Source organism: Loxodonta africana, chromosome Y (assembly GCF_030014295.1).
Source record: "Loxodonta africana isolate mLoxAfr1 chromosome Y, mLoxAfr1.hap2, whole genome shotgun sequence".
Classification (NCBI taxonomy): domain Eukaryota; kingdom Metazoa; phylum Chordata; class Mammalia; order Proboscidea; family Elephantidae; genus Loxodonta; species Loxodonta africana.
Window position 1 is genome coordinate 23783346 of NC_087370.1, and position 27028 is coordinate 23810373.

Below are 27028 nucleotides of genomic sequence, written 5' to 3' on the forward strand. Positions count from 1 at the left end.
GTATTTGTCATCTTGATAGCTTTCCTTAAAGGGCAGTGAGGCAAATTATGCATCTAAAATGTTTAACACAACACCTGAGGGAGAATAAGTGCTCAGTAAGGAGTATCTACTATTATTTTTATGGAAACCCTGATGGCATAGTGGTTAAGAGCTACATCTGCTAACCAAAAGGTGGGCAGTTCAAATTTACCAGGCACTCCTTGGAAACTCTATGGGGCAGTTCTACTCTGTCCTGTAGGGTCACTAATCGACTCAACGGCAATGGGTTTATTATTATTATGGGCGAGTCAAATGGATTTGGATTTTCTGCAACATCTAATGGGAAGGTAGGAACAATTTACCATCTGAAAACCATTGTGAGAACCTTGGAATTTTGTTAACACTCTTTCTTTGAGGACACTGAAGCAGGCAGTCCTGAAACGGTTATTAAGGGTTATTAACCATCCTATAATACTTGTTTTTCAGAAAAATCTACTCTTGCTCCGTTTTTGTTACAACTTTTCCAGCACTTCACCATGATCGCTTGACTCCCCAGGTTCCTTCTCATCTCCTGGCAGGAGGCTGAGGCGCAAGTGCACAGATTTCAAATTGACCCGCTATATGACCTTCCTGGGGTGATAGTAGCGCGCCATGCCCATTTTTTTTAGGGCTGTGTGCAGTATTTTTAGAGCCGTGCACAAAAACCACTCAGTAAAATTATGCGGACTGTGCACACATCACAAAACTAAACACCTTCCCCTTGCTGTTCTTGCATATGTATGTCACTCCCTATAAAACCAGCAAGTCTGCCCTGGACCAGGGAGCTGGCAGCATTAGGTCACGAGACCCTGCCATTCTCCCAGTTTGCAAACTGTGAATAAACCTTTCTGTTCTTCCAATCTTGTGTCTTGTTGTTGTTAGGTACCATCGAGTCGGTTCTGACTCATAGCAACCCTGTGCAAAACAACAAAACACTGCCCGGTCCCGAGCCATCCTTGCAATCCTTGTTATGCTTGAGCTCATTGTTGCAGCCACTGTGTCAATCCACCTCGTTGAGGGTCTTCTTCTTTTCCGCTGACCCTGTACTCTGCCAAGCATGATGTCCTTCTCCAGGGACTGATCCCTCCTGACAACATGTCCAAAGTATGTAAGACGCAGTCTCGCCATCCTTGCTTCTAAGGAGCACTCTGGTTGTACTTCTTCTAAGACAGATTTGTTCATTCTCTTGGCAGTCCATGGTATATTCAGTATTCTTCACCAACGCCACAACAACCCTGTGTCTGGCTGGCTTCAGTTCACTAGTCTGCTTGACAAGAACCTATGAGTTGAGGGCTTCAACACCAGGTTGTTCATGAATGACTCTCAGGAAAGAAAAAAGCCACAGCAATAGATAATTTGTGTCATTTGTAGACAATGTGATTTGTCTTTCCAATGAGTTGGTAGAAAGGCCAATGCAGATATTTTTAAATGGAGAGCTGAAGTTATAGAATGTCATTGTTTTTGGTGTTCAAATCAATTGAATAAAGTATGATGAGTAGAAGGGATAGGAAGAAAAATAGGAATATATATCATGTTATATCCAGCCATTCAGCTTCTTGAATAAACACAGAACATTGCTCTTTGGTGAGTAGCATCTGGGGTCCTTTCCACAATGGATTTGCTGTGTCCATACAACCAACTACTGTCCCTTCCTGCCTTCTCATTGTGCTTCCAGACATGAGCCGCCCATTTGGTTACTTCTAGGGTGAATATCAACAGGGAAGAGGGCAGGAGGAAATCTTCTGTGTGTTGGAAAATTTCCCTACCTCCACCTCAGAGGAGGTTATACGAGTGTATATCCCGATGTAAAAATCCATCGCATTGTACACTGTCATGGATTGAATTGTGTCCCCCCTAAAATATGTGTCCACTTGGTTAGGCCATGATTCCCAGTATTCTGTGGTTGTCCCCCATTTTGTGATTATAGTTTTATGTTAAAGACGATTAGTGTGGGATTGTAACACCCTCTTACTCAGGTCACCTCCCTGATCTGATGTAAAGGGAGTTTCACTGGGGTGTGGCCTGCACCACTTTTTATCCCTCAAGAGATAAAAGGAAAGGGAAGCAGGCAGAGAGTTGGGGACCTCATACCACCAAGAAAGCAGTGCCAGGAGCAGAGCATGTGTTTTGGACTTGAGGTTTCTGTGCTGACATGCTCCCAGACTAAGGGAAGACTGATGACAAGGACTTTCCTCCAGAGCTGACAGGGAGTAAAAGCCTTCACCTGGAGCTGGTGCCCTTAATTCGGACTTTTAGGCTTCCGGACTATGAGACAATAAACTTCTCTTTGTTAAAGCCATCCACTTGTGGTATTTCTGTTACGGCAGCACTAGGTGACTAAGACACCATCTACTGTGGTATTTCTGTTACTGCAGCACTAGGTGACTAAGACACCATCCACTGTGGTATTTCTGTTACAGCAGCACTAGGTGAGTGAGACACCATCCACTGTGGTATTTCTGTTACAGCAGCACTAGGTGACTGAGACACCATCCGCTGTGGTATTTCTGTTACAGCAGCACTAGGTGACTGAGACACCATCCCCTGTGGTATTTCTGTTACAGCAGCACTAGGTGACTGAGACACCATCCGCTGTGGTATTTGTGTTACAGCAGCACTAGGTGACTGAGACACCATCCCCTGTGGTATTTCTGTTACAGCAGCACTAGGTGACTGAGACACCATCCACTGTGGTATTTCTGTTACAGCAGCACTAGGTGACTGAGACACCATCCGCTGTGGTATTTCTGTTACAGCAGCACTAGGTGACTGAGACACCATCCGCTGTGGTATTTCTGTTACAGGAGCACTAGGTGACTGAGACACCATCCGCTGTGGTATTTCTGTTATAGCAGCACTAGGTGACTAAGACACCATCCACTGTGGTATTTCTGTTATGGCAGCACTAGGTGACTAAGACACCATCCACTGTGGTATTTGTGTTGTAGCAGCAGTAGGTGACTAAGACACCATGCACTGTGGTACTTCTGTTATAGCAGCACTAGGTGACTAAGACACCATCCACGTGTGGTATTTCTGTTATAGCAGAATTAGATAACTAAGACATACACTAAGATTAATATACATTGTGCACTTTATTATGTGTGTATATGAGACAAAAGTATACAGTTTGTAATTGTCATTTTCAAAGATACTTCACCTTTTACCTATGACTGGTACCTCCCTGCCTCTCACCCTGGAAAACTCCTCCCCCCGGTTCCTCAGCACTTAGAGAGGTCAGACTGGGTGTGCACAGTCTGTAAGCTGCTCCTAAGGAAAGATACTGGATACGCAAGAGACAACAAACCGTGAAATAGAAGCCAAACTAGAGACTTCACCAATCCTAAATATTGGGAAACATTTATGGGGAGCAATGGAAGTAATTCTCTACGTGTTGCAGGTCAAGGCTCCCAGCTTGGGACTACGCCCTGCCTCTGTTCTTGCCTAAAACTCACCAAGGATGACCAGGAGAGGCTCACAGGTTCCACAGGAATAAAAGCTCAAGAGCAGAGAACAGAGAGGGACTGGGCAACACTAGCCTCTGTTCCCCCGAACAAAGGATTTTTTCTGGGGCTTATATGGGTTTGGCGAGGATAATAGAGTGACGAATATTTATTTAGCAGGTTTCTTTCAAGGGGCCGGTACTTCTCAGAATGGCGGTGCATGCTAAATTAGACTTCTTGCCCATCTGGAATCTAAGATGGAACCATCCTGGGACTGGGTGGCAGGACTTATTATGGGGTGTCGCACCTGCGCAGTCCCTCCCATGGTGCTGGTTCGATTTCTGTCGCGAGTACTTGCATCAGGCAGAAGTCATCCCTCGGTCACCTTGTGGAAGTCTATGCGTGCTCCAGGGACCTGATCCGGTCAGTGCTTCTGAAAAACATCTTACAAGGAAGTATATTGCTCCTTCTTTCCTTATCGCACATTCCAGGATGGGGGTTTTGCGTCATTAGCCAAGCACATAATTTTTGTAAGTAGCTTGCAAGTTGCAGGTGTTGCAGGGTACCTTGCCTAGGGGCACAGGCCCTTTTTCTTCCTTGTCTCATACAGAATATGGGAAGACTTTTTCAAATGGCCAAATATGCAAATACTAACATCCTCTGTTCCCCCAAGGGTATCTCTGATTACTGAAATCCACGTTACAGCTCAGGTACACATTTAAGAAAACCCAGCCTTTTCTCCGTGGAGGAAATAAGGACAACCCTGGTCACATCCCAAATACCAAGGGGAACCACTGAACCCCACGGTCCCTATTTGGAGGGCTCTGGGTTCCCGCACGGAAGCACTCACGTACGCACCGACAGTCCCGAAAACCGGAAGCGGAAGAGGGCGGCCAAGGTCCTGACCATCGCTCTTCGGTGTGAGGTGTGTGTGGCAGCAGTTGGTTCCTGGAGGCCGCCGAGGTGGGACCTGCGTGTGTCGGTGCGTGGACAGGTGAGGTGGTGGGAGCCGCGCACACCTGTGGTGCTCAGGGGGTGGGGAGACATGCCGGGTCCCGGGCCTCCCGGGCGCCGGGGTCGCTCCCTGTGTGTGTCGGTGCGTGGAGAGGTGAGGTGCTGGGCGCCATGGGAGCCGCGCACACCTGTGGTGCTCAGGGGGCGGGGAGACATGCAGGGTCCCGGGCCTCCTGGGTGCTCGGGGTGCTCCCGGCGTCTGAATGGCGTGTCCCTACGTGGGGTGCAGACACAGGTGCGGGGTCACCTCGAGCAGCTCCTCAGCCCTCAGTCACCGCCGGCCCGTCTGTGTATTTACTGTTTACTGAGGTGTTTCCGGAGGGCTGGGCACGGGGTGAAGAACTTTGTCTAAGGCACCTCCTTTGAGCTTCCAAACAGCACTGCCAGGGAGCGACGATTTGTAACGTTTTACAGAAGTCGAATAATCTCGGAGAAATTTAATACCTTGCCCGTAGACAAATACCTGCTAAGTGGCAGTGTCTGAACTCAAATGCAAATCTGTTCTTACTTCAAGGGGCGTAGTGATCACAGTCTCCCAGCCCGAAACGGCTCCTCTTTCTTTTCTGTGCTTCATCAGGCAGGACTTTTGTTGAGTATTAGCGGTCCTGGGGAAATGAAGATTGTGGTGAGGAGTATAACCTCCTCCTTTGATGGGTATATGTATTTAGGACTGATGAACACTCAACAAACATGACTTGGAAATAGTACGTACATTTAGGAGCACGTTTATTCCAGTTTCAGGAGGAAAACATTTAATACAGGCACCTTTCGAGGAATTTCTTGGGCATTAAGGCAGAAATTTTCATCACGATTGTGTGAGAAACCGTACAGCCAGGCCTAGTTGGTCCAATATAAAATGTGATGTTGCTGAACAGTCTTAATGCAGGCGACGAATGATTTATAGGTATCACACACCCTGGGTGTGTAGTCTGTGGTAGATTGGGTACTAGGAATTGAACTGTAACCTAACCACTCAGGTTCTTGTCCTGTCTTATTAGCCGATTGAAATAAGATGGACACTGATTGCACGGGAAACAGAAAGTGGCAGGTTTATTGTCTGCACATACAAGAAGTGCCTGGGGCCTAGTGACCTTATGGCCAGGTGCTGGCTGACTAGGGAAGCTGGGGAGCTTTTTGTTTCCAGTGGCCTGAGGAGTTGGGTTTGGTACCTGGAATTTTCTGCCTTTAGCCCTCCCCTGCCTATAATGGGGTGGGGGGAGGGTCAGGTGAAGGATGTGATTTTGATCTGTGCATGCTTCAAGGTGTAACTAGGGCTAGTCAGTGGACCCAGCCACTACCTGCTGCGACTTCCTGCTCAAAACAAGCTTAGTGTTATCACGACAAAGGGGGAGGGGAAGGGGAGACAAGCAGGATCCCAGGCCTCCCGGGTGGAGGTGTTCCCTTCCTGAGTGTTTCCGTGCTTGGACAGGTGAGGTGGAGGGAGCCGCTCAGACATGTGGTGCTCAGGCAGCGGGGAGACATGCAGGGTCCCGGGGCTCCCGGGCGCCTGGGTCGCTCCCTGCGTCTCCGTGCCCCACCCCCACCGCCGCCCTCCGGTTCTCTTTTGTGTGTCTTTACCGTCCAGCTGCGGCCAGATGTGACGTCCTGTGAGCGGGCAGAATGGGGGCCGTGACGGGGGCAGGGAAAGGCGGTTGAGCAAGACTCTGGCGTTTGGGAAATCTAAGGCAACGTTTATTGGGAGTCCGCAGGCGGGGACCCGGGAAACATTTCCTCAGGTGAGGCTCCCTCCTTGAGGGGTGCGCTGCATGTTTATGGGGTGACGGAATAAGGAAGTTATAGGTATTCAGGAAGTTTGTGGGGAATCCTGTGCACAGGAACAGCGGGACGGGGGCAGATGTCTGAGCCGGATGCGGGTACCCGACCTCGGGCTTCTCAGTGTTTGGCCTCAGTTTTGTTGTGCAGCCCTTCGGTTCTTTTCCGGTCTTTTAATAGCATTTTTGTTCTGAGTAGGTCGTCCTAAGAACGCGGGAAGCTTCCCTACACGTGCCTTGTTGGTACCAGTTGTCAATTTCACACAAAAGGTTCTTGTTTTTTCCTCGAGTAAGAATACACTTTAAAGACAAACTTTACCTTCAGCAAGATTTCTTTTGCCTGAGTCAAGTGAAAGGAGTCAGCTGGGAGACTAAGTGTCTCCAAAGGACTGACTCCTTTGAGTCAGGGAGATTATTGCTTTTATGTACCAGGTTATGTCAAGTGGCCTTTCTTTATTCATGCAGTTTCTGAGAAAAAGGCAAGGGTTTCAGGGGCAGGGGAGGAAGAGGGGGAAGGAATTGGTGTGGCTGTGGAAATGAGGTGAGTCCACGAGAGCTGTGGTTGGTAGCCAGAGGTTGCTATTTCAATTAAAACAAATTACAACTAAAAGAAGATGTTCAGTTCCTTAATCGTATTAGTCATATGTTCAGTGCTAAGTAGCCACGTGGGCTGGAGGCTACCATGTTAGACTGTGCAGAAACAGAACATGGCTGTCTTCACAGCAAGTTCTCCTGGATAGTGTTGCTCATAAGTATATACAACAGGTGATAATTTCTGTGTGTCAGTGTGATAAGCCATAAAAAGAAAAAGAGAAAAAAGCCATTGCTGTCAAGTCAATTCCAACTCGTAGCAACCCTATGGAACAGGGTACAACTGTCCAACAGAGTTTCCAAGGAGCACCTGGTGGATTTGAACTGTCACTCTTTTGGTTAGCAGTCGTAACACTTAACCACTGTGCCACCAGGGTTTCCAAATAGGTAGTGAAAAACCAGGGACATACGGTACTTGTACTAAAAGGACCTAAACTGAGAGATTGGACAGCATGAAAAGGAAAATTATTGGAGTGAAGATTAAAAAAAATTAGTTTTATTTGCTTACATGCATGATTGTGTAGGGCTTATAGCATGTTTTACGGGTGGGGGTGGAAAGAGTATTTCAGCTGGGAAAAATGAGTGTTGAAATTCCTGAGGCAACAGAGAACCCAGTATCCATTCGTTGATGAAAGTCGGAGATGATTGAAGCAGAGAAAACAAGGTGGTTGGACATGGGAGTAAACGAAGTGACAGCAGGCTGTTTTGAAGCCAGCTGACTACTTTGGGCTCTTTGTAGGCAAAGGCGCAGCCACTGACTGGCACTCAGCAGTTCCTGTGCTACAAGTAGGATTTGAAGTGACAACCATGATTGAGTGACTCAGGAGGAGCTTGTTATGAACAAGTTAGGGAAGACAGAGGAGGCCTAGACATGAAGATGGGTTGTGGATCAGGAAGATGATAAAAAAAAAAAACCATTGCTGTCAAGTCCATTTCGACTCCTAGTGACCCTGTAAGACAGGTTATAACTGCCCACAGGGTTTCCAAGGTATGCCTGGTGGGTTCAAACTGCCCACCTTCTGGTTAGCAGTGATAGCTCTTAACTACTGTGACACCAGGGTTTCCATCAGGAAGATAGTGTGGTGATGTAATGTAGATGTAGATGGTTCACAGGGTGTCCGATGTTGGACTGCTCATCCTTGACTTACAGGCTATAGATCAGTTAGTGACTTGAATGTCTATGTGTGTTATGGATTGAATTGTGGCCCCCAGAAATCAACTTGTCTAAGCTCTGATTCCCAGTATTGTGTGTTTGGCCACCATTTTGTCATCTGAAGTGGTTTTCCTATGTGTTGTAAGTCTTACCTTTTTTATGTTAATAAAGGAGAATTAGAGGCAATTAGGAAACCCTGGTGGCTTAGTGGTTAACTGCTACGGCTGCTAATCAAAGGGTTGGCAGTTCGAATCCGCCAGGCACTCCTTGGAAACTCTACGGGGCAGTTCTACTCTGCCCTATATGGTTGGAATCGACTTGAGGGCACTGGGTTTGTTTTTTTGTTCAGAGGCAGTTATGTTAACTAGGCAGAACTCAATCTACAAGGTTAGGTTATATCTTGAGTCAGTCTCTCTAGGGATGTAAAAGAAGCCAGCAGAGAGACAGAGAGACCTCATACCACCAAGAAAGAAGCATCAGGAGCACAGCATGTCCTTTGGATCTGGGGTCCCCGCACTGAGAAGCTCGTAGAGTAGGGGAAGATGGATGATAAGAACGTTCCCCGTACTGATAGAGAGAAAGCCTTCCCCTGAAGGTGGTGCTGTGAATTTGGTCTCCTAGCCTTCTAGACTGTGAGAAAATCAATTTGTTTGTTACAGGCATCTGCTTGTAGTGTTTCTGTTATAGGAGCACTAGATAATTAAAACAGTGTGGGTAACTCTGGGGATGTTGCTAAAAAGTGGATTTTGATTCAGCAGTTCTGGTGTGGGATGCAAGAGTCTACAAACTCAACAATCTTATAGTCTGTGCTGGGTATAAGGCTATGAATAAGGATGTGAATTAAAATTAGTGCTGTTAGAGGAAATAATAAAAGTAAGGATCATGCTTAAAGGGGAGACACTGGCATAAAGATCATGTGAGAGAGAGAACGTTGACTCTGAGACCAAGAAACGAAAGAATAGCAGTCAGCTGGGCGGGGAGCAAGGTGGAAAGCAATGGGAACAGAGACAGGGGAGGGCTCCATAGAGAAAACTCAGTGATTTTCTGATTTGCTGATTGATTTAGTATAAGGTTGAAAGACAAATATTTAGCAACCTTCCCTGATTTCTCAGATGTTTAGGAACTGGTGGTGTCATGGTTTGACAATGAAGGAGAGGGGGAAAAAACTCAAGGGGAAGAAAGAAATGTTCATTGCAAAGCAACGGGAAAACTACCTATTACATGTTAGAGTGCTGTAAACGAAAAAAAGATTTCAAAGCATAATAAAAGAGTGTTAACTGCACATAATTAATAATGAATGAACTTAGATAAGTTCATTGACCACAGCTGAAAACTTCATCCTGAGAGTTCACCCACATTGGTACGAAATGACGGTGCCTGTGTTGATCTGTAAGGGACAGAGGTACATAGGTGACCTCACAACTTCAACATTGGAGCCCTAACTCCCTGGAGGAAATCAGGTTCAAGTTTTGCAGCCTGGCCAGGCCTGGTTGCTCCTCATGCTCCGGGAGAGGTAAATTCCTCCATGTGTGATCTTGTTGCAGAAAGGAGAGGCCCATGGAGCTGCCTGAAGAATGCAGGTGTGTGTTTGGGGGGCTGGAGCCTGTTCTGCCTTCAGTGTAAAGGCCCTCAGGGTGGAGCATTGCCCTGAGCCTGGGAGGAGGCCAAAGGCCTGTCACTCCCTGCTTCCTCCACACTGTTTCCTCCCTATCCTTCCATTTCAGGCCTCAGGTGTGGTGCAGGGAGAACTAGTCCAGTCCAGGCAGCTGGGGACCTCAGGTGACTATCTTGCACATTCCTCAATCACAGGGAAGGATTTCAAGTGCTCAGACTGGTGTGTGGGCCAAGCATTATTCATCTGCCTCCAAATTGCCCAGGCCTCTGCTTCCCGTCCTGTCCCTCTTCCTGGAAGTGGCTTCTTGGGCTCAGAGACGACATTCCCTTAGACTTGCAGAAACTGGAGAAGGAAATGGTGAGTTCTGTGGAGAACTGGGTTATCCTTAGCATAAGTGGGTGAGGCTGGATCTGAATTGTTGGGGGAGCAGCTGTGTGCTGCGGGGCTGTGGTTCCTCAATGAAGAAAAAAGGTAGCAGAGGAGGCTGAGGGACTGAGGCCCAGGAGGCACCCTGAGGCCCTGCTTCTCTGTCACTGGGCCCTTCCCCTATACACATGTGGCTTTTCAGGATTTAGATGCCTGCAGTCACCTTCCTTATGTGACTCTCAGAGCTGCCACCCTGGAGTGTTAACATCTCCACCCCGGGACTTTGTGCTCTGTGTTGAATGACAAAGTCTCCTGACCAGAGCCTGAAGACGGAGCATCTCTGGCTGTGGAGGCTGGGCCCCGCCATCCAGAGCCATCCTTGTCCTGTCTCTCTGACCAATGTTCTTGACTCCCCCCAGGCACTGGAACATTTTCAGTGCCGTTCTGAAACTACACCTGCAGCTGTGACACTGTTTTATGGGTTAGAAAAGGAGAGGAGAGTTCGTAGGGAAGGCCCTGACTGTTTATGGGGTCCTGGGTGTTGGTGGTGCTCTCCTGATGTCACAAAAAGGCATGAAGCTGGGGACAATGAGTCCAGCTGGATCCTGTCTGCGTTCTCCAAGCCCATTTTTACCTCCACTGGGGAAGGCTTTTGCCTTGAGGCTTTCAGGTATGTGGAAAGCATGACTCCGCAGTCTTGGTCCTCGTCCTCCCACCTGTGACTAGAGCTGTGTGTAATCCCTATGATTGTTGATGTTCTCCCTAGTCTTAAATTAGAATCTAAAATAAAGTATTCTCTAAGCAGAAGAGATGTGTGTGTTTAAATTCTTGGATTTACAGTTTCCAGTGGATGAAAATTTCTAGACCACTAGTTGTGTTTCTACTGAGAATTTTTCAATTTAATGGATGTAAACTTCTCAAGCACAGAGGAATGCTTATTTTCAACTTACGTAAACGTTTCTCTAAAGCTTACTTAAATCTTGAGAAAGTTCTCATTTCTTGCCTATAGATTGTTATCATCTATTTTTATAAGTTTATGACCATTGCTGATATTATTCCCAGTATCATAGCTTCACCACCCAGGTCTGAATCCGTAAACTCTGTGTTGTTTAGTTTTGCCTCTTTTGAGCTTTCTGTTATTACTGTGTCTGGGTTCTTCAGTGACTTGTAATCTGTTCTGAAGGTTATAGTCTGATCTTCATCAGAAAATGCTTCAACTTCTCTTCTCAGTTTCAGTAAGCAAGATTGTGTTATCTGCATTGCCCAGGTGGTTTTTCAGTCTTCCTCTAATCCTGATGCTGTGTTCTGTTTCATATCGTCCAGATTCTCTGGTTATTTGCTCAGCATACAGTTGGGTAAGTATGGTGAAAAGATAGAACCCTGACACACACCTTTCCTGACTTTAAAACATGCGGTATTCCCTTATTCTGTCTGAACGACTGCCTCTTGGTCTGTGTGCGGTTTCTACGGGAGCACAGTTAAGTGTTCTGGAATTCCCATTCTTCGTAATGTTATCCATCATTTTTATGATCCATATAGTCGAATGCTTTTGCATAGTCAGTGAAACACAGGTAAACATCTTTCTGGTATTCTCCGCTTTCAGACACCAGCTGTGATATCTCTTGTTCCATGTCCTCTTCTGAATCTGGCTTACATTTCTGGCAGTTCCTTGTTGAAGTACTGCTGCAACTGCTTTTGAATGATCTTCAGGAAAATTTTCTTGCATGTGGTATGAAGGATGTTGTTCGATAATTTCCACATTCTGTTTTATCACCTGTCTTTGGAATAGGCCTGAATAGGGATCTCTTCCAGTTGCTTGGTCAGGTAACGGTCTTCCAAACTTCTTGGCATAGACGAGTGAGCGCTTCCGGCACTGCATCTGTTGGTTGAAACATCTCAACGGGTATTCCATCAATTTCTGGATGGCTGTATTTCGCCAGTTCTTTCGGTGCAGCTTGGACTTCTTCCTTCGGTACCATTGGTTCTTGATCCTATGCTACCTCCTGAAATGATTGAATGTTGACCAGTTCTTTTTGGTAGACTTACCGTGTTTTCCTTTCATCTTCTTTTGATGCTTCCTGCATGATTCGATATTTTCCCTGTAGGGTCCTTCAGTATTGCAGCTCGAGGCTTGAATTTTTTCTTCAGTTCTTTCAGCTTGAGAACTGTCAAGCATGCCCTTCCCTTTTCGTTTTCTAACTCCAGGTCTTTGGACATTCGTTGTAATACTTTGTGTTCTGGAGCTGCCCACTGAAATCTTCTGTTGCGCTCTTTTCTTTCATCATTTCTTCCATTTGCTTTAACTATTGTTTGTTCAAGAGTAAGTTTCAGAGTCTCTTCTGACATCCGTTTTGGTTTTTTCTATCTTTTCAATGATCTCTTGCTTTCTTTGTGTATGATGTTCTTGATGTCATTCACAGCTCGTCTGGTCTGTGGTCATTAATGCTCAGTGTATTGAGTATATTCTTGAGATGGTCTCTAAATTCAGGTGGAATTTACTCAAGGTCATACTTTGGCTCTCATGGAGTCGTCCTAATATTTTTCAGCTACATCTTGGCTTGCATATGAGCAGTTGTTGAAGTGTCCCATAGTCGGCTCCTGGCCTTGTTCTGACTGATGGTGTTGAGCTTTACCATATAGGTATAGGGTTAGGCTGTGCGATGCATATATTTTTCTTGGGGGTCAGGGAGGGACACAGTTCAGTCCATGACACCATCCTTCTGGTTTTCAAAGGAAAAAATCTTGGACTCATCTTTGTCCTCTATTTCTCTTACACTTTAATGTTCAGTGCGTCAGGAAATTCTCTTACGTCTACGTTGGAAGTCTAGGGCCATCCCTTGCACTTGCCATTTTTCCAGCCACAGCTGCAGTCTCAGGCATCATCATTTCTTATCTGTTCATGCCCGTAACATTATAGCATATCTTTTTATTATATTAGTCCCCTACACACCAGTTCTTTATAAGCCATTCTATTGGTTTCCTCTTCCACTCAGGATTGTTAAATCACTCTGCATTTCCATCAGATTAAAAAGCCCTAGTCTTTTCAGTTGCCAACAGGTTCCCTAGAATGTGATAGGTCCCTTGACCTCAGTCCGTTGTCCCGTTTCCTCTAACATTACTCTCATTCTGCTCCAAACTTGGTGGCGTTTCGGTCTTAAAACATACAGATACCTTCCCACCTTCTGGCCTGTGCTCTGGCTGTTCTTTCTTTCTGGAACAATGTCTTCTCAGATTTCTTGGATCGTTGCTTCCTATCCCTTGAGTCTTAGCTCAGGTGTTTCTTTTCAGTGAAGCCCAGTCTGAACCGCCTCCTTAGTGCCGCTGCTTGCATTGTCAGGGCTGCCGGTACTCTGGATCCTGCTCTACCTTTCATTTTTCCACTGGACTCATCACCTTTACATGTTCGTGTGATGTAACGTCCTATTGTTGATGGCTGAGTCTCTAACCTTTAGAATAGGGAGGTCTTGAGTTTTTCAGTTATATATCCCAATTACAGAGAAGACCGTCTGACAAATTTTAGCTTATCTAATTTTCTGTTATTCATTTTTGTTTTCTAATGAATAGATTTTCTTTTTTAGAGCCGATTTAGATTAACAGAAGAAACAAGTGGAAAATACAAAGTTCCCATGTACCTCTACTTCCTCCTGTCCCTCCACTTCAGTTTTCCATATTACAGCGTCTAGTATTAGTATGCGAAATTTGTTACAATTGCTGAAGCAACATGGGTACCGTATAATCAGCAAAAAAACATAGTTTACATTAGGGTACCCTCTTTGTATTGTACGCTATATGGGATTTGACAAATGCGTAATATCAATGGATCCACCATTCTGATATCACGTGGAATATTTTCTCTTCCTTAAAAGTCCCTTATGCTCCACTTTTACGCATCTCTTCCCCTCTACCCTTTAACCTGGCAGCCGCTTGTCTTTTTACTGTCTGTATCCTTTTCCCTTTTCTAAAATCTTACAGAGTTGGAATGTTACAGTATGTAGTTTTTTCAGAGTAGTCTCTTTTACCGAGCAATATTCGTTTAAGGTTCTGCTCTGTCTTTACAGGATTTTTTTTTCTTGTGATTTAGGTGAAAGTTTACAGAGCAAATTAGTTTCTTATTCAAAAATGTATACACAGATTTTTTCATGGTGTTGGCTGCAATCCCACATTGTGTCAGCATTCTCTCCCTTTCCCTTTCCACACCAGGGCCACCGTGTCCATTCGTCCAGCTTTCCTGTCCCCTCCCACCTTCTTGTCTTTGTTTCTTGGCAGGTGTTGCCTATTTGATCTCGTATGTTTGATGGATTTAAGAAGCATTTTCCTCATGTGTGTTATTGTTCATGTTATAAGCCTGCCTGATCTTTGGCTGAAGGTAAACTTTGGGAATGGCTTCAAGTGTGAGTTAAAAGGGTGTTTGGGGGCCATAGTCTCAGGTTCCTCCAGTCTCTGTCGGTCCGGTAAGTCAGGTCTTTTTTGTGAATTTGACCAGTTGTTCTACATTTTTCTCCCACTCTGTTGTAATCCCAGTCAGAACTGTCCGTAGGGGTAGCCCGGCACCATCTAGCTCTCTGGTCTCCGAGGCATGTGGTCTGTGGTTCATGAGGTCCATTAGCCCTTTGGACTAATTGTTCCCTTGGGTCTTTTGTTTTTTCCCCTCTCCTTTGCTGCTGACTGGAAGAGACCGATAGTTGTCTTTTTTAGATTGCCACCGAAAAGCCTTTAAGATGCCAAACGCTACTCACCAAATCTTTACATGAGTTTTGATAGCTCACTTCATTTTCTTGCTGAGTAATATTCTGGGGTGTAGTTGCACCACACTTTGCTTATCTATTTATTCACCCACTGAAGGGCCTCTTGATTGCCTCCAGCTTTTGACAAGGATGAATGAAACTGTTAGAAATATTCGTTGCAGATTTTTCTCTGGACAAAGGTTTTCAGCTCATTTGGATAAGTATGAAGGAGTGAAATTGCTGGATCATGTGGTAAGGGGATATTCAATTTTGTAAGAAACTGCCAAACGGGGTGTACCGTTTTGCATTCGAACCAGCAGTGACTTAGAGTTCCTGTTGCCCCGCATCCTGGTGTTGTCACTGGTGGGGAGTTTAGCCATTCTAATCAATATGTAGTGGTATTTTTTTGTTGTAGGTTGCAGTTTGTTACTGATACATAATGCTGAACATCTTTTCATACACCTGTTTGGCAGCTATTTGTTCAGATCTTTTGCTCATTTTCTAATTTGTTTTCTTTTTGGGGGTGGTTCTTGTTAAGTTTTAAGAGTTCTTTATATATTTTGAATTAAAGAAAAAAAAGGAAAACCAAACCCTTTGCCATTGAATCAATTCCAAGTAATGTCCACTCTGTGGATTACAGGGCAGGACTTTCTTGCCTGTAATTTTTAGAGAAGTAGATCACCATGACTTTATATCATGGTTCCGGTGGGTAGGTTTGAACTGTAAACCTTTGCGCTAGCAACTGAGCATGAACTGTTTGCCCTACTCAGGATCCTTTTTTGAATATCAATCCTTTATCATATATGTGTTTGGGAAAGATTATCTCCTAGGTTTTGGCGTGTCTTCATTCTCTTAACACTGTGTTTTGCAGAGCAGAAGTTTTTCCTTTTTTTAAAAACCATTTTGTTGTAAATACGTAGGTAATAAAACATTTTTTAATTTTAACCAAGTCCAATTTATGTGTTTCCATCATGGCTAGTACTTTATGTTGTGTCTAAAAAATCGTCCCGAAACCCGGAGATCACCTAGGTTTTCTTTTATGTTGTCTTCTTGGAGTTTTATAGTTTTACATTGGCGTTTAGGTTTTTGATCCATTTTGAGTTGATGTTTGTAAAAGGTGTAAGATCTCCATCTGGATTCCCTTTTTTTTACTAGAGGATGTACAAGTGTTGTAGCACATTTATTGAAAAGGCTAGTCTTCCTCCTTTCAATTGCTTTTGGTACTTATTCAAAGATCAGAAGACTCTATTTGTGTCTATTTCTGAGCTCTGTCTTCTGTTCCATTTATCTATTTGCCTTTTCTTTTGCCAATGCCACACTGTCTTGCAAAATTTAATCATGCCACCTCCGGCATTGTTTCTGTCACCAAGGCCATATTTTCCAACTACCGATTCTTCTTTGTTTCCAACTTTCTCATTCTAATCAACCAGTAATTATCAATGCATCCTGACTGCACGTTTGATCAAGTTGAGAATACAGAAATCGATAAAAATCTTCAATTTCTTCACCTTCGTGGTTGGTGCATAAATTTGAATTATAGAATCAGTCTCTGAAGAAGGACATCCTGCTTGGTGAAGTAGAGGGTCAGCAAAAAAGAGGAAGACCCTCAACGAGATGGATTGACAGAGCTGCTATAACAATGGGATCAAGCATAACGATGACTGTGGGGGTGACACAGGACCAGGCAGTGTTTTGTCCTTTTGTACTTAGGGTTGCTAGGAGTTGGAAATGACTCAGTGGCCCCTGGCAACACCTTATAACATTAGACTCTATTTATGTTGGAATGTATGAATTTGTTGAGGGGAGCAGGCACTAATAATTGATGTACAGTTACATCAGGTCTCAACATTTGAGAATTGTGTGGCGATCTGGATTCTTCTGTTTCCTGTCTCATTTGATCTCTTTTATTACCTTTTCCTGTTTCTAAAAAGGACAGGTGACAGACAGAACACCTGAGTTTTTGAAAACTAGGTGACTGACATGTAAAAATTCATAATTCTCCAAAATCATTCTTTTTTCTGTAGGTGAACCTGTGACCTTCTGATCTCCTAGAGTTCAAGAACATATGAGCAGCTCAGGGTCTTGGTTTGCCAGTTTGTTTGTTCAGGCCTTAGTGGTCCCATGGCTGTGAAGGGCAAAATGAAAAACCGCCATTCTGCACTGTTTCCCACTTGTTAATACTTCAACCCTGCCTTCACCCTTTGCTTTATGTTTTGTTGAATGTTCTGGTGGGTCTTATGGGAGGAAGTGTAATTGTTTTATCACAAGGAAGTGATGGTCTGCATTAGAGTATTTCTCTAAATTCTGCTATGTTTTCTGTTTTAGACCATAAAGAGGAATGAGACTGCAGTGGGCTGCAGTCAAACTGTGGAGAGATTATTTCTGTTTCTTGAATGTATGTGAAACAGGATGTAATCAGTGAGGAAGTGAATGTAGTTAGTGAAGGGAAGAGACTGATGACGACCCAAAGATAAACCTTGGTAAAATGCAGAGCTTTGTGTCAAATCTCTTTGAATTCTTAGTTCCCCTGGGCTGTGAGCCCTACCCTTCATTCTTGTACACAGTGAAGTCCATGGAACCTTGGTGATTCATAATGTATGGAATGTTTTAGGACTCAGTGGTCCTTGAGGACGTGGCTGTGGCCTTTAGCCAGGAAGAGTGGGCATTGCTGGATGTTGCTGAGAGGAAACTCTACAGAGATGTGATGATGGAAACCTTCAGAAACCTGACCTCAGTAGGTAAGAAGGGCATCTTTTCTTCTTTTATTTCTTTCTTTAGCAAATAAAAATATTTGACTCATTGACTTTACTCCAGAATTTGGGCTGAGGAATGGGAATAAATTGTTAACTAAATCACATGTGGTCCCTTGGTCTATGGACCCAACATAATCCTGAATTTCCTGTAAAGCTCTTTATGTACTAAGGTGAGTTTTCATTTCTCCTGTGATTAAAAGCCCTGAGGCTTTCTAAGTGTTGTAAGTGTAAGCATTGGCTTCAGGGTCACTATGGGACATTGAGATGTAGGTGGTTTGGGACCTTGTAGAGAGTTTTACAGTATTTATTACAAGTTCAACATGATTATTTTGCTGTATATAAAGTCACGCCCATCTTTCGTCAGAGATCCTGAAGAGGAAAGTATCGTCTCAGTGTCGAGGAAATGTTCATTGCTCTTCACTGTCTTCCCTTATGATGTGCATTTCTCCATTAGCACCATGTGAGCTATACCCATTTGATTTCTCAGAGAAAAAAAGGACAGATCTGAGTACAGTGAGGATAGGCCCGATCCAGGGCCCCTGTGTCAGGAAGCACCAGGAAAGCAAGAATTTTTGGAAAGACCAGCCCTGTATGAATGGAATTACATTTCAATTAGTCAGCCAGAAAAATTCTCTTTTGGTTTGTGGACACTACTTCACAGATACCCGAACTTACTTCTCTGACTTTAGCAGTCCTGTCAGAACTATGGTCACGGAGAGACTTTTCTTCTTTAATGTTACATTGCGCATTGTGTCCAATATTTTTGTTTTCAGCTCTCGTAACTGCACCTATTTATGTCACCATCACTCTCAATCCTCATGGAATTATTCCCTAGTAAATTGTTCTTTAACCATTGCGAACATGCTCAAACAGTGAAATGTGGCTAAGTCTTTCTTTGCTCATGGCAGCCTTTTTCCCCACTGACTCCTTTCTTTTTTCTTTCATATTGTGAACCTCAACTTGAACATTTGGGTTAGTCTCCCAAAACCTTATCGGTGGAGAAAAGTTATCCATATCCAGTGAATGTACAATGATGCGGTACATTAAGAATAATCCCCGGATGTCCACGTTAGGAGAAATCTGCACGTGGCATGGCAATATAGGTCACTCTGACAACCAGGGGAGACATTTGAGGTGAGTGTTATTCAAACAAGAGAAAACAGTGCCTCAGGAGAAAGACCAAAAGTGTCCTGACATTAACGTATAGACATACATGTTTATGCAGGTGCATTAGCACTTTCAGCCGGTTTGTGAATGTTCAGTACTCGCCAGCGTAAATGAGGAGCAGCGTATGCGTTGCATAGAAACCAGATCTATTCCCTGTCAGATTTTGACTGGAGTAGGAAACAGTGAGCGGTGCCCTGCTTAAGGATGGAGGCTATTTGCGCTACTTTGAATATGTGTCACTCTCCACAGTCTTGCCAATAATCCAATTTCCTGCATCAGGCCCCTGAGACTTTTGGGATCCATGTGGGAGAGTGGATTATTGGCGGGACATTGGAAAGTGATACACATTCAAAGTGACACACTTGGCTGCCATCTCGAAGTTGGGTACTGCTGTTTTTCTCCTACTCATGTGAAAATTGAACAGGCAACTGATTTTGTTTCTGTGCAAAGTATATGGTGCCTTTGTTTATGTAGGCAATTCCTAAACTGTTACGAACCATTTTGAAATCTTGAAATGTACTAATATGTACACATTCTCCTCAGTTTTGACTGTCTCTTTACCCAGCATTTTGCATATTTGACAACGGTAGAAAAGTCTACTATCCGACTGTTTTGAGCTTTGAAGATGGACATTTGGCAGTAATGAATGCTGAGATGCAAGGCATAAGTATTGCTGGCTGTGATGGTTAAGATTATGTGTCAGAGTGACTGGACCACGATTCTCACTGGTCTGTTAGCTATGTAATGATGTAATTTGGCAATTACATAATGATGTTGTCATCCTTTACTTTCTCATCTAACGTCATCTGCCATTTTCACGTAATGCCAAAATTGCATAACAACCTGGTCTTTTGAACCTAGTCATGTTGATAAATGAGAAGAAATTGTACACATAGAGGTGTCTATGTATATGAACATAGATGGAAAAGTATGCATTTTGGGAGTTTTCATAATACAGCATATTCAAATAGATGAGTGAGATACAGGGTATTTGAAACATATTTCACTTGGACACAATTATCAGAAAGCCTCTTTTTTTTCATATTTTAGAAATTCAGTGACAGTAATGGTCGTGTCTCTGCTAGATGATTTAACCTAGGAAACCTGAGATAAGTCAGGCAAAAATCAAGCACCTTCACTATGTTTGGTAACGGTGAAATGGGAACACATTATTTCCAACACCGTGCACCCTATTTTTAACAGCAGTCGTACAGTAGAGAACCTCCATGAAAGTAATGAGGGCACTCAGTCTTGGAAAATCTTCAGCTGGATTCTAGATCTTACTGTGCTCCAAAGAAACCCTCCAGAAGTAAACGCTTTTGAATACTCTGAGTGTGGAAAGATCTTCATGGATCACTCACCATATAACCATCATATCAGATCTTCCACCAGATGCAGTGCCTCTCAGTGTAAGGAATGTGGAGAATCCTGCAGCTGTTCCTCTCACCTAACTACTCCTTTGAGAGTTCCTCATGGAAATAAACCCGATAAATGTAAGGTATGTGGGAAGGACTTAATTTGTATGCCAACCCTTAAGAGTCCTGTGACAACACTCACTGGTGAGAAATGTTATGAATGTAACAAATGTGGGAAAGGTTTCTGTGGTTTGTCATCACTTTGGACATGTGTGAGTGGTCATAAACATGCATGTAAAGAATATTGTGAAATCTATAATCCTTCATCCCTCATTTTACCTAAAAAATGTCCTGACAGAGATAAGCTTTATGAATGTGAGGAATGTGGGAAAGCCTGTAGCTCCTCAGAACTCAGTATAAAAAAAATACATATTAGAAATCACACCGTAGAGAGGCTTTATGAATGTGAAGAATGTGGGAAAGCCTTTATTCATTGCTCCCATCTCACTTCACATAGAAGAGCTCACAGTGGAGAGAGGCCTCATGAATGTAAGGAATGTGGGAAAGCCTTTATTCGTTCCTCCGACCTCACTTCACATAAAAGAACTCACAGTGGAGAGAAACCTTATAAATGTAAGGAATGTGGGAAAGCCTTTACTAGTTCCTCCAACCTCACTAAACATAAAAGAACGCACAGTGGAGAGAAACCTTATGAATGTACGGAATGTGGGAAAGCCTTTACTTGTCGGTCATCCCTTCGTAAACATAAAAGAGCTCACAGTGGAGAGAAACCTTACGAATGTAAGGAATGTGGGAAAGCCTTTCTTCGTTCCTTCAGCCTTACTTCACATAAAATAACTCAGTGGAGAGAAACCTTATGAATGTACGGAATGTGGGAAAGCGTTTACTCGCCGCTCATCCCTTAATAAACATAAAAGAACTCACAGTGGAGAGAAACCTTATGAATGTAAGGAATGTGGGAAAGCCTTTATTTTTTCCTCCCAGCTCGCTTCACATAAAAGAACTCACAGTGGAGAGAAACCTTATGAATGTACGCAATGTGGGAAAGCATTTAATTGTTCCTCAGCCCTCACTAGGCATAAAAATGCTCACAATGGAGTGCGGCGTTATGAATGTACGGAATGTGGGAAAGCCTTTCGTTATTCCTCAGTCCTCAATGTACATAAAAGAACTCACAGTGGAGAGAGGCGTTACAAATGTAAGGACTGTGGGAAAGCCTTTGTTCATTGCTCCAATCTCACTTCACATAAGAGAACTCACAGTGGAGAGAAACCTTACGAATGTGCGCATTGTGGGAGAGCCTTTGTTCATTCCTCCCACCTCACTTCTCATAAGAGAACTCACAGTGGAGAGAAACCTTACGAATGTGCTCATTGTGGGAAAGCCTTTAGTTGTTATGCAACCCTCTATAAGCATAAAAGAACTCACAACGGAGTGAGGCCTTATGAATGTACAGAATGTGGGAAAGCCTTTATTCATTCCTCCAGCCTGACTTCACATAAAAGGACTCACAGTGGAGAGAAACCTTATGAATGTACTGAATGCGGGAAAGCCTTTACTATTCGTTCATCCCTTGGTAGACATAAAAGAATTCACAGTGGAGAGAAACCTTAGGAATGTATGGAATGTGGGAAAGCCTTTACTTGTCACTCATCCCTTAGTAAACATAAAAGAACTCACAGTGGAGAAAAACATTATGAATGTAAGGAATGTGGGAAAGACTTTATTCGTTCCTCCCAGCTCGCTTCACATAAAAGAACTCACAGTGGAGAGAAACCTTATGAATGTACGGAATGTGGGTAAGCCTTTATGCATTCCTCCAGCCTCACTTCGCCTATAAGAACTCACAGTGGAGCGAGGCCTTATGAGTGTAAGGAGTGTGGGAAAACCTTTTTTCAGAACTGGAACCTCACTAAGCATGTCAGAATTCACCATGGAGAAAGGCCCTATAAACATAAGCAATGTGGAAAGCCTTTAGTTGTTCCTCAGACCCCACTTTACATATAAGAACTCACAGAGAGTTGATTATTCTAATGTCAAAAGTGGGATGTTTTGTCCTTACTGTTATGATTTTGATAAATTTCTGAAAGTCAGCAATTAAAGACGAAAGTTTCTTGGTAAGTAAGAAATCAATACTAACTTAAAAGAACGGATCATTAAGAGTAATTTATGCCTTTGGGAGAAATGATAGTTTCATTGTAATTGTGGGACTGTCCTCATTGGTGTTTGTTACTTTCTTAGTCCAAGCTAAACTTCACCTTTCTGAAAGTCGTTGCTATTACAAATGAGGCTGCAGGGAATAATTGGCTTCATATTATTTAACGTTATTGTCGATGTTATTTTGCAAGCAATTAAATATGCTCATCTTGTATTTGGTTCAGACTGTTTTGTCATATTTGAAACGTTCTTTCCATTTTTTCCTATTGTAAAGTAAGCTATTTTATCTATTATAATTAATAACTCATAGTGGTACTTTGAGTCTGTGTAGATATTCTGTTTTTCGTTGTATTTTGGCCTACTAATTTTAGTATTCAAAGATAATTACATATCATTATTACTGTGGTGTTTACCAGATGATGTTTTTTGTCCCAATGTCCAAAAATACTATATCTATTAATTGGAATTCTGAAGGAAACAGCTTTTCCTTCTCCCCTATTTTATCATGTTTTTAAATGTTCGTAGTAGGATACGCAGTCCACAGATTATGAAGGAGTTCCTTCCCTAACTATGTGTTTAAGTTGAATTTTCATGTTGGAACAGTTAGGTATAATTGTAAATATGTAACATCGTTTAGTCGACTGTTTTCCTTAGAATATACTATATGACGTACCTTTCTGTGCTTAAAAAGGTTTTAAAGAAACACTTCTGGTTACAATAAAACATTGTTAACATAATAGTACAGTAACAACAGTAATGACGTTCTGATGCACATTACAACGTTGTAACCCTATGTTATTACGAAACTCTGCCACTTCATTGGGTTCTCTTTTGATACGCTTCTCTCACCTCTGACTTGGGGAGGCAAGGAGGCTGCCCTCCTAGGCACTGCACATGTGACTCCCCTCCATAGGGTAGTGGGGGAGGGAAGTACAGAGCACGGACCCCACCCCTGCACGATTCCTTATCTGACCTTACAGGGGACTTCGGCCTGTGCCCAGTTCCAAACAGTAAGAACAAGCAACACGGTGACACCGCATCACCACTGGGCAAGGGATGCAGGACTTGAGTTCCTGCAGGAGAGGATCTTCATTTCTAATAGGATGAGCCAGATTGGAAAGTCATGAGTCAGTCCAGTAAATGACTGGGAGGTGGGCATACAACAGGTAAAGATGGAGAGAAGCTGGTATAGATAAAAGACAGTAAAAGAAACAAGGGATTTTACGTGAGAGTCGAAGAAGATCAACCCCGAAACAGTACTAAGGATTGAGACTAATGCTGACTTCACTGCTGGAATCAGAGGTACAAAGGGTGAGAGATAAAATTGAAAGCATTGAATTGATTTTTTAAAATCCAGAAGGAACTTGGAGAAGATACTTTTTCACAAAAAAATAGTGTCCACAAACAAGATCACTGGGAATTATAGGGAAAAAGGTTTACCCTCTTTAACCCATCTCTGTTTTCCTTACCCTGAGTTCTTTATCCTCTTTTTCTTTCCATTCCATCAGTCTTTTCCAACTTTTATAGCTCTGCTTTATTCTGTTTATTTTTGTATGTATCTTTAAGTTCATGTTATTTGGTTCCACAATCAACACCCATGGAAGGAGCAGTCAAGAAATCAAAAGACACATTGCATTGGGTAAATCTCCTGCAAGAGACCTCTTGAAAGTGTTAAAAAGCAAAGATGTCACCCTGAGAACTAAGGGACACATGACCCAAGCCAGGGTGTTTTGAATTGCCTAATTTGCATTTGAAAGCTGGGCAGTGAATAAAAAAGACAGAAGAATTGAGGCCTTTGAATTGTGGTGTTGGGAAAGAGTATGGAACATACCATGGACTGCCAAAAGAACGAACAAATCTGTCTTGGAAGAAGCACAACGAGAATGCTCCCTGGAAGGAAGAATGGAGAGACTGTGTCTCACATACTTTGGACGTGTCGTCTGGAGGGATCAGTCCCTGGAGAAGGGCATCACGCTTGGTAAAGCAGAGGGTCAGTGAAAAAGAGGAAGAGCCTCAATGAAATGGATTTACAGAGGCTGCAGTAGTCGGTTCAAGCTTAGCAGATATTGTGAGGATGGTGCAGCACCTGACAGTGTTTTGTTCTGTTGTACATGAGGTCACAATGAGTCGGAATCGACTCAGTGGCATGTAACAACAACTGTCTTTAAGTTCATGAAACCTATCTCCTGGTGTGTATCGAATGATATGAAACCTATCTACCCCCTTTAATTTTGCAATTATATGTTTAAATACAGAATTTGTGACTAGGTTTGGTGTTTTATATCTGTTTGTATGTTTCTGTTGTCTAGGCTCGTTCATTCCCAGTGTGTCTGATAATTTGTTGTTCTTTGATAGACTTTATATTCTTTAGCTTTTCTTTTTATTTTGAACCATGTTTAAAATATAGGAAATAAAACCAAGACTTGTTTATATATTTGTTGTAAAGTCTCATCAGCTGTCAATATGTTAGATGTTTCAATTAAAGAGACAATTGAAGATATAATTTTTCTTCCAAAGGAATTTTTTTTTTTTTTTTTTTAGTGGCTGGAGTTACTATTACGAATCTCAGAAATCTTAGAACGTTCAGAGCTCAGTATTTCCTTTTGGATGACTCTCGGCCAGGCCATGTAGTCCCTGTGATACATGGATATGGCTCCCACTTTTGGGAAGCCTGAACTCCAACTTCTGCCCGTACATCTGAACCTCATTTCCATAGTTTTCTAACTGAGCCACCCTCCTGTTGGTTAAGTTCATGTGAAATGCTTGACTGCTCTCTCTCGTTCCATATTCGCCTAAATTGTGCCCAGCAACTTCTCAAGATTTTATTTTTTTATAATTTTAGAAAGATGTATTTTATTTCATCCAGTGTGTTTTTTTATTGTGCTTTAAGTGAAAGTTCACTAATCAAGTCAGTCTCTCACATAAAAACTTATATACACCTTGCTACACACTCCCAATTACTCTCCCCCTAATGAGACAGCCCACTCTCTCCCTCCACTGTCTCTTTTTGTGTCCATTTCGCCAGCTTCTAACCCCCTCTACCCTCTCATCTCCGCTCCAGGGAGGAGATGCCAGCATAGTCTCAAGTGTCCACCTGATCCAACAAGCTCACTCCTCACCAGCATGCCTCTCTAACCCATTTTCCAGTCCAAGCCATGTCTGAAGATTTGGCTTCAGGAATGGTTCCTGTCCTGGGCTAACAAAAGCTCTGGGGGCCATGACTACCGAGGTCCTTCCAGTCTCAGTCAGACCATTAAGTCTGGTGTTTTTATGAGAATTTGGGGTCTGCATCCCAGTGCTCTCCTGCTCCCTCAGGGGTTCTCTGTTGTGTTCCCTGTCAGAGCAGTCATCGGTTGTAGCTGGGCACCATCTAGTTCTTGTGGTCTCAGGAGGATGTAGTCTCTGGTTCATGTGGCCCTTTCTGTCTCTTTGGCTCGTAATTACCTTGGGACCTTGGTGTTCTTCATTCTCCTTTGCTTCAGGTGGGTTGAGACCAATTCATGCATCTTAGATGGCTGTTTAATAGCATTTAAGACCCCAGACGCCACTCTTCAAAGTGGGATGCAGAATGTTTCCTTAATAGATTTTATTAATGCCAATTGACTTCTATGTCGCCTGAAATCATGGTCCCCAAACCTCTTCCCTTGCTGCACTGTCCTTCGAAGCATTCAGTTTATTCAGGAAACTGCTTCTTCTCAGTTTAAACTATTTCTCAAGTTCTTATAATAGTCGTCTTATACAATATTTGTCCTTTTGCAACTGACTAATTTCACTCAGCATAATGCCTTCCAGGTTCCTCCATGGTATGAAATGTTTCACAGATTCCTCACTGTTCTTTATCGATGCCTAGCATTCCATTGTGTGTGAATATACCATAATTTATCCATTCATCTGTTGATGGACACCTCGGTTGTTTCCATGTTTTTGCTATTGTACACAGTGCTGCAGTAAACATGGGTGTGCATATATCTGTTCTTGTAAAGGCTCTTATTTCTCTAGGATATATTCCGAGGAGTGGGATTGGTGGATCGTATGGTAGTTCTATTTCTAGCTTTTAAAAAAGAAAAATTAAGGAAGCACCAAAACGATTTCCAAAGTGGTTTTACCATTTGACATTCCCACCAGCAGTGTATAAGTGTTCCAATCTCTCCACGGCCTCTCCAACATTTATTATTTTGTGTTTTTTGTATTAAGGCCAACCTTGAGGGAGTGAGATGAAATCTCATCGTAGTTTTGATCTGCATTTCTCTAATGGCTAATGATGGTGAACGTTTCCTCATGTATCTGTTAGCTACCTGAATGTCTTTAGTGAAGTGTCTATTCATATGTCTTACCCATTTTTTAATAGGATTGTTTGTCTCTTTGCAGTTGAGTTTTTGCAGTATCATGTAGATTTTAGAGATCAGACACTGATCAGAAATGTCATAGCTAAAACCTTTTTCTCGGTCTGTAGGTGGTCTTTTTATTCTTTTGGTGAAGTCTTTGGATGAGCATAGGTGTTTGATTTTTAGGAGCTCCCAGTTATGTAGTTTTTCTTCTGAATTCTTAATAATGTTTTGTATACTGTATATGCCTTGTATTAGGGCTCCTAACATTGTCCCTATTTTTTCGTCCATGATCTTTATCATTTTAGGTTTGATATTTAGGTCTTTGATCCATTTTGAGTTAGTTTTTGTGCATGGAGTGAGGTATGGGTCTTGGTTCTTTTTTTTTTTTGTAGATGGATATCCAGTTTTGCCAGCACCATTTGTTAACAAGACTCTTTCCCCCATTTAACTGTTTTGGGGCCTTTGTCAAATATCAACTACTCATATGTGAATGGATTTATGTCTGGATTCTCAATTCTGTTCCATTGGTCTGTGTATCTGTTGTTGTACCA

The 27028-nt window shown here is 43.0% G+C and overlaps 1 protein-coding gene across 1 annotated transcript; it reads left to right on the plus strand.

The window, feature by feature from the left end:
• The first annotated feature begins 9619 nt into the window (after positions 1-9619).
• LOC111749346 (zinc finger protein 420-like) lies at positions 9620-26484 on the plus strand. Its single transcript, XM_064278816.1, is given in 4 exon segments — positions 9620-9963; positions 17308-17443; positions 20443-20830; positions 20832-26484. Coding segments are annotated over 4 exon segments (1695 nt in total). The 5' UTR covers positions 9620-9960; the 3' UTR covers positions 22000-26484.
• Positions 26485-27028: the final 544 nt, after the last annotated feature.